The sequence below is a fragment of the Arvicola amphibius genome, chromosome 14 (genome assembly GCF_903992535.2).
Source record: "Arvicola amphibius chromosome 14, mArvAmp1.2, whole genome shotgun sequence".
In the NCBI taxonomy this organism is placed as follows: domain Eukaryota; kingdom Metazoa; phylum Chordata; class Mammalia; order Rodentia; family Cricetidae; genus Arvicola; species Arvicola amphibius.
Window position 1 is genome coordinate 59,229,398 of NC_052060.1, and position 12,341 is coordinate 59,241,738.

At 42.8% G+C, this 12,341-nt stretch overlaps 1 protein-coding gene across 1 annotated transcript in view; it reads left to right on the top strand.

Annotated features, from left to right (window-relative positions):
- Nucleotides 1–12,341, top strand: part of Erich3 (glutamate rich 3) — a 74,957-nt gene that overhangs the window by 32,977 nt on the left and 29,639 nt on the right. The window contains exons 9-11 of the mRNA XM_042054146.1: nucleotides 3,108–3,294; nucleotides 8,066–8,370; nucleotides 11,760–11,993. Coding sequence (XP_041910080.1) covers nucleotides 3,108–3,294; nucleotides 8,066–8,370; nucleotides 11,760–11,993 — 726 coding nt within the window. The remainder of the gene's footprint in view (nucleotides 1–3,107; nucleotides 3,295–8,065; nucleotides 8,371–11,759; nucleotides 11,994–12,341) is intronic.

Below are 12,341 nucleotides of genomic sequence, written 5' to 3' on the forward strand. Positions count from 1 at the left end.
TGGTGTAAAGGTGCGGGTGTGGGGCGAGAGAAGCCCTGGGCGGAAGGACACAGATGCTTTGTCCTTTTCTCCTGAAGTCTGATTTTAACATAAGAAAATGCGATCCACTTTATCTTATTGGTCTATTTCCAAAGACTATTTTTAAGGAAAAGATTTGATGCCTCTTATTTATAACTCAGTGCATTATTTCTTCTATGTCTGAATTATAAATCTTGAAGGAGGAGATCTCTGTGACACACGTCTCTCTCTCTCTCTCCTCTCTCTCTCATCGTGTGTGTTGTGTGTATCATCTATTTATCTATCCATCTATACGGAGGAGTCATGCTATGCACACAAAATCTCTCTCTCTCTCTCTCTCCTCTCTCTCTCTGTCTTTCTCTTCTCTCTCTCCTCTCCCGGTGGTGTCTGTGTGCATGTATGTCTACTATCTATCTATCTATCTATCTATCTATCTATCTATCTATCTATCTATCTATCTATCTATCTATCTATCTATCTATCTATCTATCTATCATCTATCTATCTATCTATCTATCTATCATCTATCTATCTATCTATCTATCTATCATCTATCTATCTATCTATCTATCTATCTATCTATCTAGCTATCATCTATCTATCATCTATCTATCTATCTATCTATCTATCTATCTATCTATCATCTATCATCTATCTATCTATCTATATCTATCTATCTATCTATCTATCTATCATCATCTATCTATCTATCATCTATCTATCTATCTATCTATCATGTATATCACATCTATCTATCTATCTATCTATCTATCTATCCATCTATCATCTATCTATCATCTCTCTCTCTATTCTCTCTCTCTCTCTCTATCTATCTATCATCTATCTATCTATCATCTATCATCTCTCTCTCTCTATCTATCTATCTATCATCTATCTATCATCTATCTATCTATCTATCATCTATCTATCTATCTATCATCTATCTATCTATCCATCCCATACTTAGTATCACTCTTTCCTTAGTACTGCAGTGGTATATACTATCAGTGAACAGGCAACATCATCTTGACATTGCAAACCTCTACCGCTCTTTCTAATATCAAGTATTATGACGTGGATAGGCTGGGGACCTCCAATCCCTGTCATCCCCAGGTTCATCCGTGAAGGATTAGGACAAGGACCCAAACCCCATGCTGTCTGGCCTGCACTCCTCTGTTCTCCACAAAGAAACCACCAAGTCAGGGGCGGGAGAAGTCACGATATGTTAAGATATAAAATTCTAAAACAACAGAGATAAAGGCAGAGGAAACCCACATCTGTTCGTTTAATATGAAAGCTATGAATAATCAAATCATTAATATCAGCAAGGCAAGGGACTGTCATGTCTGGCAATTGAGTCCCATGTCCCCCCCTAAATTTTCCCTTGAATATTTGTTTTGTTTTTATTTTATGTGTCTATATCTGTGACTCCATGTGTGTATGTACACATGTGTGGAGATTCTGAGTGAGGCCAGAGGATGTTGGATACCCTGGAGCTGAAGTTACAGGGAGCTGGGAGCTACCTCATTGATGTGGACTCTGAGTTCTGGTCCTCTGAAACAGCAGCAAATGCTCTTGACTGCTGAGCTATGTGTCCAGCCCTTCCTGGATTGTCTTAAGTGTATCTTCTCCTGGTGGGCACTTGAGTTCTAAGGAACCAGTGAGAACAAGGGATTGCGTGTGTGGATACAGGTTCAGCTGCAGTGAGGTTAAACTGCCCCTCAGCCTCTGATTGAGGAGTTTATCATGATACTGGTAAAGTTTTGAGGCCCATTGTGTCTTAGCTTTTTCAGATGCTCACCTTTTTCTTAGTTTAGGTTTTCATCATGAACACTAAGGTGTACCAGATGGGACGTTCTCAGGTCTAACTCTTTAAGACAGGTGGCATTTGACTTAGGAAGTTTCCACAGCTCACAGTAACATACCCGCAGACACTTTCAATAACTCAGCAGGAAAGAGGTTCAAATGATGACTCACAATTTCATATTTGGGGGCTCCTTTGCCACCGTGGTTCGATCTGAAGGAATCCAAAATGAGGAGACTAGCATTGCCATCCCAGGTTTTACAAATACACTGCACAGCAGGTATCTGAACTGGGGCTCCAAGACGGGAGGCCTCCAGCAGCAGCACCCGGGAACTTGCTAGAAATGCAATGTAAAAATATCAGAATTTGTCATCAACTCTACTGAAACCCTTTGGAGTGAGAAAATCTTTGGAAAGAGTTGAGTGTCCAGCTTCTAATAGTGGTTCCACCACACTTAAAGTTTAAATCTCCAATGCAGCCATATTTAACAGATTGTAATAGGAGCTAAGGTGGGTAATGCATGTGTGGCAGAGGGGTGGAACCCCTTGAGGACCCCCCTCCCCCTGGAATTGGCATGTGCAGCAGGATTCTGAATCTTTCTGTAGAGCATCTCTTAAGTGGGACTTTATTACAGACAGCTGTAAAGATTTAGCTTTGATTAAGACAGCATTACAAACATCAATGCTCGATTTCTGCGTAGGATGCTTTAAGAAGGTGGGGAGAAGAAGAATCTCAAAGGTAAATAGAAGTAAGTGTAGCTCGGAGTTGAAATAACTCCCACCAATAGAATTGGCATCATAATTAGAATGTCTAATGCCGGAGTTGAAATATAATACTTGTGTGTGAAGGTCTGTGGCGTGTGTGTTCATACGTATGTTTGTAAATGCGTGTGGAAGCCAGGAGGTGACCTTGGTGCCACTCCTCTGGTGCATCTACCTTTCTTTCTATGAGACAGGGCCCCTTCACCGCCCTGAAGCTCACCAAGTAAGTTAAGTTGGCTGGCTCCCCAGTACTGGGATGATAAACAGGCTCTCCCACCCTTGGCTTTTGTTGAAAAATAATCTCTGGAGTTCAGTTGGGCTCACCTGCTCACAGGAAGCATTCGATCAGCTGAGCTTGGTAGCACAGTGACACGTGAGGTCCTGATGTCACTTCAGTACTAAAACAAAGTTCTCAGATAAAAAGCATGTTCTGTAGCATAATATATGTTTTGAAAAGAAAAATGTGATTTATAAGACATTGATATGAATCCAGTTGCTCTCAGAAACGTGTTTTTGGTTTCCAGACACCTTCCAGTTTATCTCCAAGCGACACCATGGCTTCCCCTTCAGCCTCACCTTCTTCTTGAATGGGATCCAGGTGAACAGGCTGAGCTCCTGCTGTGAGTACAAGCACCGCAGGAGCTCGAGGCTCGGAGGCAAGCGAGGCTACTTCGGGTTTGTGAATGTGGAGAAGGCATCTCCCTGCTACAGGTATGGAAGCACGCGTCCTCGGCAAGGGTGAATGCTTTGCCACGTTGCCTTTTGCTAATGCTTTTCTCTACACAGTTCTTAAAGAAAGTGAATCACTATATACAATCTCAAAATGCAAGTTTAAGATTGTCAACTGTAGCCATAAATTCTTGATGTTGAAATTATAAGGTGTAAGTTCTAAACGTATTGTGTAGAGGAGATAAAAAATAGTGGCGTTTTATATTCTGTCTTGCTTCTCATCTTTTGCCTCACAGTGCCTTGAATTCCACCTGTGTAGGGAGAGGGTTTTTTTCTTTGTTTCTTTCTTGTTATTCTTGATAACAGCCCAAGGCAACCCCCCATACCTATGTGGTGTGCTATCATCTGCCTGTGTGTGTAATCTCCAGGCTATGCCTACTGGAAACATGTCCACACTTCTAGGTTACCTACTTTATCTCCTTGTCCTTGATTTGGTATTAGGTATAATGACTGCTCTTTGTTTGTATCAACTTTCATGCTGGACAGCCTGTCTGAGTCTGGACTTATACTTGGAGGCGTTCTTTTAGTTTGTTTTTTCTTCAAAATATTCCTGAAGAATTGACTAAATATCAAGTTAGGACATAATATATTCATGAAACCATGACACTTCTTCCTTTTCCTGGAGGCAAAACAACATACTAATAATCTGATCAATACAGGTCTAATAAAAATAAGCATGAAGAAGAAAATGAGGCAGGGGATTTGTGGTGTGAGCAGGACCAGGTTGGGGGAGGGTGTGCTTGTGCAATGTAGCATAATCAAGAAGCAACCCAGTAACTTTCTTTGGCAGAAAGCAGAAAGAAGATCTCTTCCTCCAAATAGCTTCTCAACTGGAAGCCCTGTGGGGAGGCAGAGGAAGCAGTGTTCTTGGTGTATTCAACTTGTTGATCAGAACAAAGCAGAGAATGGAATAGTGAGGGAAGAGGCCAGAGAGGCAGTATGGTTGAGTCCTGAGAAGTCCTGAAGTCCTTCCATGCGTGGTCTTTGAGTTTACTCTGAAGTTAGAGAGTCTCTAAAGGAGGTATTGAACAAAGTTCTATGGTTGAAGAAGGCAGTGGCTCATGGAACCCAATGTGTAGGTAGGTTACATATCAGTGTGGCGAAGACTTGTGTTCCAGCTGTCCACACTGCTGTGAACAAGTATCTGACAAGAGCTGGGGTGGGTGGGGGGAGAAGGGTTTCAGTTTGGCCCATGATACGAGGCAAAGGTTAGTGTGGTCAGGGAAGTACAGCAGCAGGAGTGTGCAGGGGAGCCCACAGTTAGGAAGCAGAGAGAGGACTTTGATGCTGTCAGACTCCAGGCTGCAGGATGGCACTGCCTATTTTCAAGTCTTTCCCCCTCCGCTAATTCTTTCTGCAAAAGTCCTCACAAACACACAAAGGTGAGTCTCACTGATACCATAGATGCTTCTTAATCCTCTAGGGTTTGACAATCTGAATTCCGCATCCCAACAGGAGTCTTACTCTCAGCTCAGTGATGCTTATTGGTGATTTTGAGACGAGTTATCCAAGCAAAGTGGCAGGGATGGGAACTTGATCACAGTGGCCCTCCCAGTGTAATGAGTAAATAACATGAGAGAAAACTTCTTGTGGGGAATCTTCCTTTAAAAAATGGGTAATTGTGTGGCTCCCAGACCTGTATAAGGGTTGAAGGGTCTTTTAGCTTTCCACAACAGGAGATCATGACATGAATTTATGTTAATGGATAGTACTGGTGCATGGTAAAAAAACTTGAAGAAACATAAAGAGGGAAGTTAGTAGAGTTTAATCCTTTGATAGATTTGAGAAACTGGGATCTAGAGTTCAAGCAGAATTTTTCAGTCTTGATTAAAGGGAGAAGAGAACCGCGCAATGGGTGTTAGATGTTGTGTGTGTCAGCCCCAACTAGGAAGCCCTGTCCATTCTTGACATTTTCTAGAATAATAATACTTTTCCCACTTGAGGTTGAGGAGGGGTTGGAGGTTAGGTGTGAAAAAATCTAGGGGCTAGAGAGTTCAAGGTCCAATGTCCTCATGGTCTCTGCACCCATGGGGGTGGCATTCTGTCTCCAGTTCAGATACCCATTTGTGTGCAAGTTATTTCAGAAATCCCACTGAACTCTGTGGAAAATAAATGAATTTATCCTCAACCATCTGCATGAAGACAAGGTGTTTGTGTGAGGAGCCCTGTTGGGCTCCTGTGTTTTGAACACATGGAGTTTGGTGCTGCTGCCTGGGAAGATAATTGAACTTTCAGGACGAAGCCTTCCTGGAGGAAGTATGACACTGGGGGAGGGTTCTGATGTTTTATATCCTGGCTCACTTCCTGTTTTCCCTGTGTGTTTTCTGTGTGGATGAATGTGAGGTCTCAGCTTCTGACTGACTGTCCCTCCTTTCTGGATGGACTGTATTTCTCTATCTCAGTAACAGAAAAGGAACTAATACACCAGATATTCTCTGTGTCGTAATATTGGGAGCTGGAACATGTGACTGTTGACGTCCACATCTTCTACTCAGTGCCTTCTAGTTTTCTGCAATTCTCTGTTTAACATGTGGCTTGTCTATTTATTCTCTTGCTCTTTGCAAGAATATAAAAAATAGTTATGAGATTAAAGAGTGAGGCCTTTCACCTTCAAGTGATTTACTTACAGCTCTCAGAGAATAGTGACAGTTTTTTTTTTATTAACTTCAAAACCACACCTCCAAAGACATCCGTGAATGCTTGAAGTAGTCTCCTTGGCTGTCTCCCAGTCCAGTTGAGGTAAAGGTCCCCTCATAGTGACAGAGATGAGCAGGGTTGGGTGACATGACTAGAGTCCTGTTTCCGTGACTTATGCGCCACTTGAGGTGACTTCAACTATTCCAGTACTTATTTGAGCTTCGGTCATCAGAACCAACACTTTGAATTACACTCAGGCGCTAAAGAGGGAGTTCGATGATGGAGGAGCCAGATGTTACGCGCTTTGTCCAATTCCCTTCGGCAGATGGGCTATAAAAAGTCTGAGCTTGCAATTGGGAGGTCTCAAAGTCTTCACACAGCCACAGTACCCATTCAAAGTAACAACGAATCGCAGGCTTCAGGCTCTGAGTCTGTTGCCCACCGATCAAGGAAGACTGTTTGCACGGAAGACGACGCTAGTGAGGAAAGCCACACATTAAACATACCATCATGACGGGAAAAGCCCTTATCATGCTTAATTTGGACGAGATGCTTGGTTCTCCTCCTCTCGTGCCTGATCTGTAGGTGGAGAGCTAGTCCTCTCACCTTTATTACACAGGAAGGCGCTCAAGTGTTTAGTGATAGAATTCAGTTCTTACTTTTGGGGGGCTAAATTGATTAAGAGCAATTCCCATGCTACTTGAAGACTGAAAATGGCTGAAAATTCAGTAAACTCTTCAGTTTAAGAAATTACTGGGCTTGGAGACAAAAGCATCCTGTAGGCAGTCACTTCCTGGGTCAAACCTCCTGTTATATCCTTGAAGGAGCAGGAGTAGGTTTGAATTCTCTGACCTTTGGTCTATATGGAATGGATCCACTTCTGTGAGTCCTCTCAATACCTAGAACACTGAGTAACCACACCCTGGGTCAGGATATCTTGTTTGTAGCCACACCTTAAGTCAGACGCCTGGTCAACTGGTCAATAACCTTGAAAGAGCAAGAGTAGGCTTAAATTCTGACCTTCAGTTCAAGTGGAGCAGATCCATTTCTGTGGGCCCCCACATGATATACTGAACATGTCTAGGTAGCTCACCAAATTTGACTTGCCATGACTTCTACAGGTTGCTTCCAGTTTTGAAGAACAGAAGCTTACGACCAGAGAATCTACAGGAGATTGCAGAGAAGGGCTTCAAAAAGCACTTCTTAAAATCAATAATGGAAATTCTGTTGAAACAAACACACAGACTCCCATGATACTTAAAGGGAACAACAGTGGACTGACTTTATTTCTTAAAGACTAATCACACGTGTTGAACCCATCTTAAATGCAAGTTGTTACCATGTTCTTAGAATGACGAATTTCAAGGACAATAGCATCTTTTTTTCTGATTATTTACATAAGTATTTTTTTAAAAGCTTCATCTTTATTTATGTGTACTTGTATATGTATTTCTGAGTATATGACACATGCATGTAGGTGCCCTCAGAGGCCAGAAGAGGGTATTGGATTCCTTGGAGATAGAGTGACAGATAGGAAGCATTCAGCTCATTCTGGAAACCAAACCTGTGTCTTCTGGTCCTCTGTGGGAACAGAAGGACCTCTGAACTACTGGGCCATATAGACTCCAGTCCCTTGAGTATTATTACATAATACCTAAGGACAGATGATCTATCATCTCTCTCTCTCTCTCTCTCTCTCTCTCTCTCTCTCTCTCTCTATCTATCTATCAACCTATCTACCTATCTGTCTATTTATCTATCAATTGAATCACCACCAATAGTACCTTTCTACTTATATGCAAATGACTATATATATGTATATATAAAATATTTTCTGAGGCTTTAAGATATGTTTTTTGTAAACATTTAATACTATAGTTCTTGGTTGATGAGAGTTTTAAATTTTTCTTATTATAGTTAAAATTAAAAATTTATGTTCCCATACAAGATTTTTATATTAAAATAAAATGTCTCATTTTAAATCAGTGTATGTGCACACAAGGAGAATATTCCTCGTAATTTTTATTAGAATATGATACACATAAGTTATAAAGTGTGTGACTCTGCCAGTCTACTAGAAAGGTTAATGAAATCTTCATGCTGGTATTTCTCACAGATGCATTATTGCCATGGGCCTTGACAGAAAACCATTTTCAGCAAAACCTAGGAAGGAAAAGATTGCTGAGAAAAAGGAGGAGCCACTGAAGAGGAGTCAGGGGAAACTGAGGAAAGACAGAGAGAATGCACCATTGAGAAGGAACGAGATGGAAGGGAAAGAAACCTCGGTCTCAGCCACTTTTTCAGCTGAGGAACTAAAATCAGGGGTCGGAGAAGTGAGGACGGCTATGGAGGAGATGGAATGGAAGGGCAAGTCAGGACAAGATGTCTGGGAAGAGGACCAGGAAAACACTTTTACATACGGTAACTGAGAGCAGATTTCTCTTGTTGTTGCTGTTGCCTTAAGTCTCTGAGGATCATTTAAGACGTTCAGATTGGTCTGTGCACTGTTGCTTAGCTGTAGTCTGTAGGCAGCTGGGCCATGCTTCTTTTACTGTCTCCTGTGAAGTCCCAAGTTCTTTTTCTGGCCTCGGAAATGTTGAGGTGCTTTCTGGACATAAGGAAGCTTCTGTCCTGCTATTTGGAGTCAGAATCCACTCCTGTAGAGACCATTTGTCCAAACGGAACTTTCTCTATTTCTTTAGTTTTTGAATATGATTATAGAAGCAGCATTGACTATCCACTTCAGCATTGGTGAGTGCAATCCACGGGAGTATTTGTTGCTAGGACGTTACACACAGACAGCATTGGTAAGTACAGTACATGGGAACATTTGTTGCTAGGACGTTACACACGGACAGCACCTTGTATGCAGTTCCAAGTCCTAGAACCTGTCTCTCTTGCATTTCTCTTTCCCTGCCTCCACTTCCTTTTCCCTCTGTCTCTCCCCCTTTCCCTCTCTCTTCTCCTCCCTCTTAGCCTTGTCTTTCCCTCCCCTTACTCCTCTGTCCCATTCCCCCCCGACACAAATACGTAACACATGCAAACACAGTCAGATGCACACACTCACACATCTGCACAGGGGAAGTAACGGTAACATTGCCAGGCTCTGCGCAGTGGGTGGTATGCCAGGCCCTCTCCCCGCTCACTCTCGCTTTCTGTGTGAGCCTTGTTCCTAGCTCCATTTTACAGCATGGAAGATGGGTCTCACTCATGCACAGACACAGCAGAACTCAGACCCACACCTATGTGGATCTATTCTCAAACTACTAAATCATTCTCTCTGGACCAACGCTCTCAGGTACTGCATGGCTGCATGTGGTATTCCTAATAACCAGGAAGAGTGCACTGAGTCTTCCTCACACAGAGAAACACAGGGCTATCTTAGAGGAGCAGTGGCCAAGGTCAGGGTTCCCTGTGGAAGGTCTGGCCTCTTAGAAGCTTCTTTCTTATGTTACTACACAAGGGTTTCAGAAATCCGAGGGGGGGAAAACCCAAGTGCTGGGCCTCATATGTTTGTGACAGAGATAAGGTGGATACTTTACCTGGGCTTTCACTCATAATGCTGGCACCCTGCTCACTTCTCTCTGCACTGCCCCCCCCCATTTCTTATTCTTCCCTCGACTGTGGGTTTTAAGATTCAGGGGTGGCTGCAGTGGCTACAGAGAGCTGCTTCCCAGTGTTCACTCTTAGAAGACAGACGACTTGAAGAGGCCGGGCTGAGGCTCCTGTCCCTTGTTTCCCTCTTTTACAAACACGGCTGTGTAAAGACCATACCCTTTGGACTGGGGTCTGTCATCTGTGTTTGTGAGTTAATGGGTTTTAACTGCCATTTCCATGAGGACCCAGAGAGACCACAGCTCTCTGCCTGGCTGTGGCTGATCATGGAACTGGAGCCGGGTTAGGGGAGATGCTAACAGAACCTCTAACTGCCACATTTGAATGCCTGGTGCCCCTCCATGTCAGTGGGGATTCAAGATAACACTCGAATGCTCTAGATGAACTTGGGAGGACAGCAGACGCTGGGAGCGGAGGGATGCTGAAGTCCACACCATCGGCTCATTCCTCTGATTTAAGAGAGCTCTGTGTAGGATGCGTGCACTCTTTCTTATGTACAGAAATCCCTTTTCCTCGTCAGAGACTGGAGATTCTTTCATGTAGGAGTTATCTTACTGCTAGGTCTTTTTTCTTTCTTTTTTAATTGCACTTTGATACTCTTTCACACAGAAAAATTTCAGTTAAAGCTTACTAATTAATTAATTAAACTATTCAAAGTTTCAGTTAAATCTTATGAAACTGACCCAGGGCGTGAAGAGATGGCTTAGCTGTTAACACTTGCTGCTCTTGCAGGGTACCTGGTTGCAGTGCCCATCACCCACAACAGGTGGCTCCCAACCACTTAACTCCAGCTCCAGAAGATCTAAGGCTCTCTACGGCCTGTGTGGGTGCCTGCACATACGCGGCACACACACACACACACACACACACACACACACACACACACACACACACAAATATAAAAATCTTACAAAAAATTGCCCTGTAAATTGCCAGCGATATTTGAATTCAAATCTCTTTACTGCCTTTCTATTTGCTCTTTGCGTGTCGAAACAGGCACTAAACTCCTCACCCTGTCCTTTTAGCTATGACTTTGTTTACATATACTTACACTCTTTAGGTGTGCAAAATCTGACGTTCTCCTGGTGTGCCCACTTTGCTATTATTTCTACCACACATTTGTTCTCACAACATAAACACTTTCTATGCGTAGGGTACTCACATCGAAATTAATTTTCTCTGATTGCTTAGGGTGGGCACTACTCGAGAACCTTACCCAGGAGGCCCCACCACCAGAAGAGATGGAGTGTCTAATAACTAAAACACATAAAAATTGGGAAATCTTTATTTTCTTATATCTTTTAGATTGAGGATAATTGTTTACTTGCTTAATTGGTTCTGCATGAGCGCCTCTCGCTGTCTGTCGCTGGCATGCTGTCACTCTGAGATTTTCAGTGTGGGGTGGGGAATAAAGAGCAAACAATTAAATATGAAAGGTGAAAAATTATAACCACGAGAGACAGCTGGAGCTTATATGATGTGGCAATTTGCTTTCCCTGGCACAAATTTGCTCCATCCCTGTAGGGGATGAAGTAAATCGGAGACTGTGACAGCAACGTTCTGTTTCTAGAGTTTTGATTCTGAAGCTGTAATTATTTTGGGCGTTGTGTGAGTGAACACTGTACATGGTCCCTGTTCTGGCTAAGCTATAAAGCCATCTTTAAATCTTTCCTCCATGCCCGTCTGAGGTTCTCAACATGCTATTCACATACTATCTCTCAGGTCCTCTGGATGTGATTAATTGAATTTCTCCACTTCACTATTCATTAGAGTGATACCCAAATATTTTGAACAATCTTTATATGAAATATGACCTCACTAGGTCTGCAGATTAACTTCCATTATTGTAATCCTGTTTTCTTCATTTTTAATTTACTCCCAATTTATCCTTCGTATAAAGTCCCCCTCTCTCCATTTTGGCCACTGTGGGTAGTGGTGTCCATTTGTAAATGAGCCCTTATTAGCTTCCAGCCTTGTCGTTTAGGTTTTCATTTCTTTTTGTGCTCTCGTGTGTAGCTGATTGCAGTCTTTGATCATCTGCTGTTAGTCCTCCCTGTTCCATAATTGTATGAAAAAGCAACAAAGAAAGACCCAGAAAAGAGAGGACAATGGAGCCAGAGTTCTCATTCGAGTGAAATGGTTGAAGCTCGCGGAGTTCTGTTCTCATTGTCACTGTGCGGAGTTTCTTCTTTCAGAGTACGAAGAAGATTTCGAAGTGGATGAGGAAAAGCAAGATGAGAGAGCTGAGGATGAGGGTCAGGCTGAAGATCAGACAAGCGTAACAGCCAAGTCGCCCGTGGAAGGAGAAAAAGATAATTTCAGCCTTGAAAAGGAGATTGAAATCTCTTCAGAGAAGCCACCCGATGCCCACGCCCATGAGAACGGCGAGGATGACGGGTGCTCGGACAGCGAAGAGGAGGATAAACAAGGCAGGTTACAGAGTGTGTCAGGGTTCTTTTGACTTTGCTTTCTGTAAGGTTAATAAGACAGAGATGCAGAATTACCTAACCCAAAAATCCCCCAAGAATCCCAGCCAGCCACGCCTCAGTGAGTTTCCGAATTGAAGATCTCTTCTTTAATCTGTTAGCTTTCCTTAGGTTGGGCAATTTTAGCAAGACATTAGATTGGGCTTGTGGTAACCTGTGCTCTGTCTAGTTAGAAAGGTTGTTACATCCTTTTATCTCAAACTATTTCAACACACACACAGAGAGAGAGAGAGAGAGAGAGAGAGAGAGAGAGAGAGAGAGAGAGAGAGAGAGAGAGAGAGAGAGAGAGAG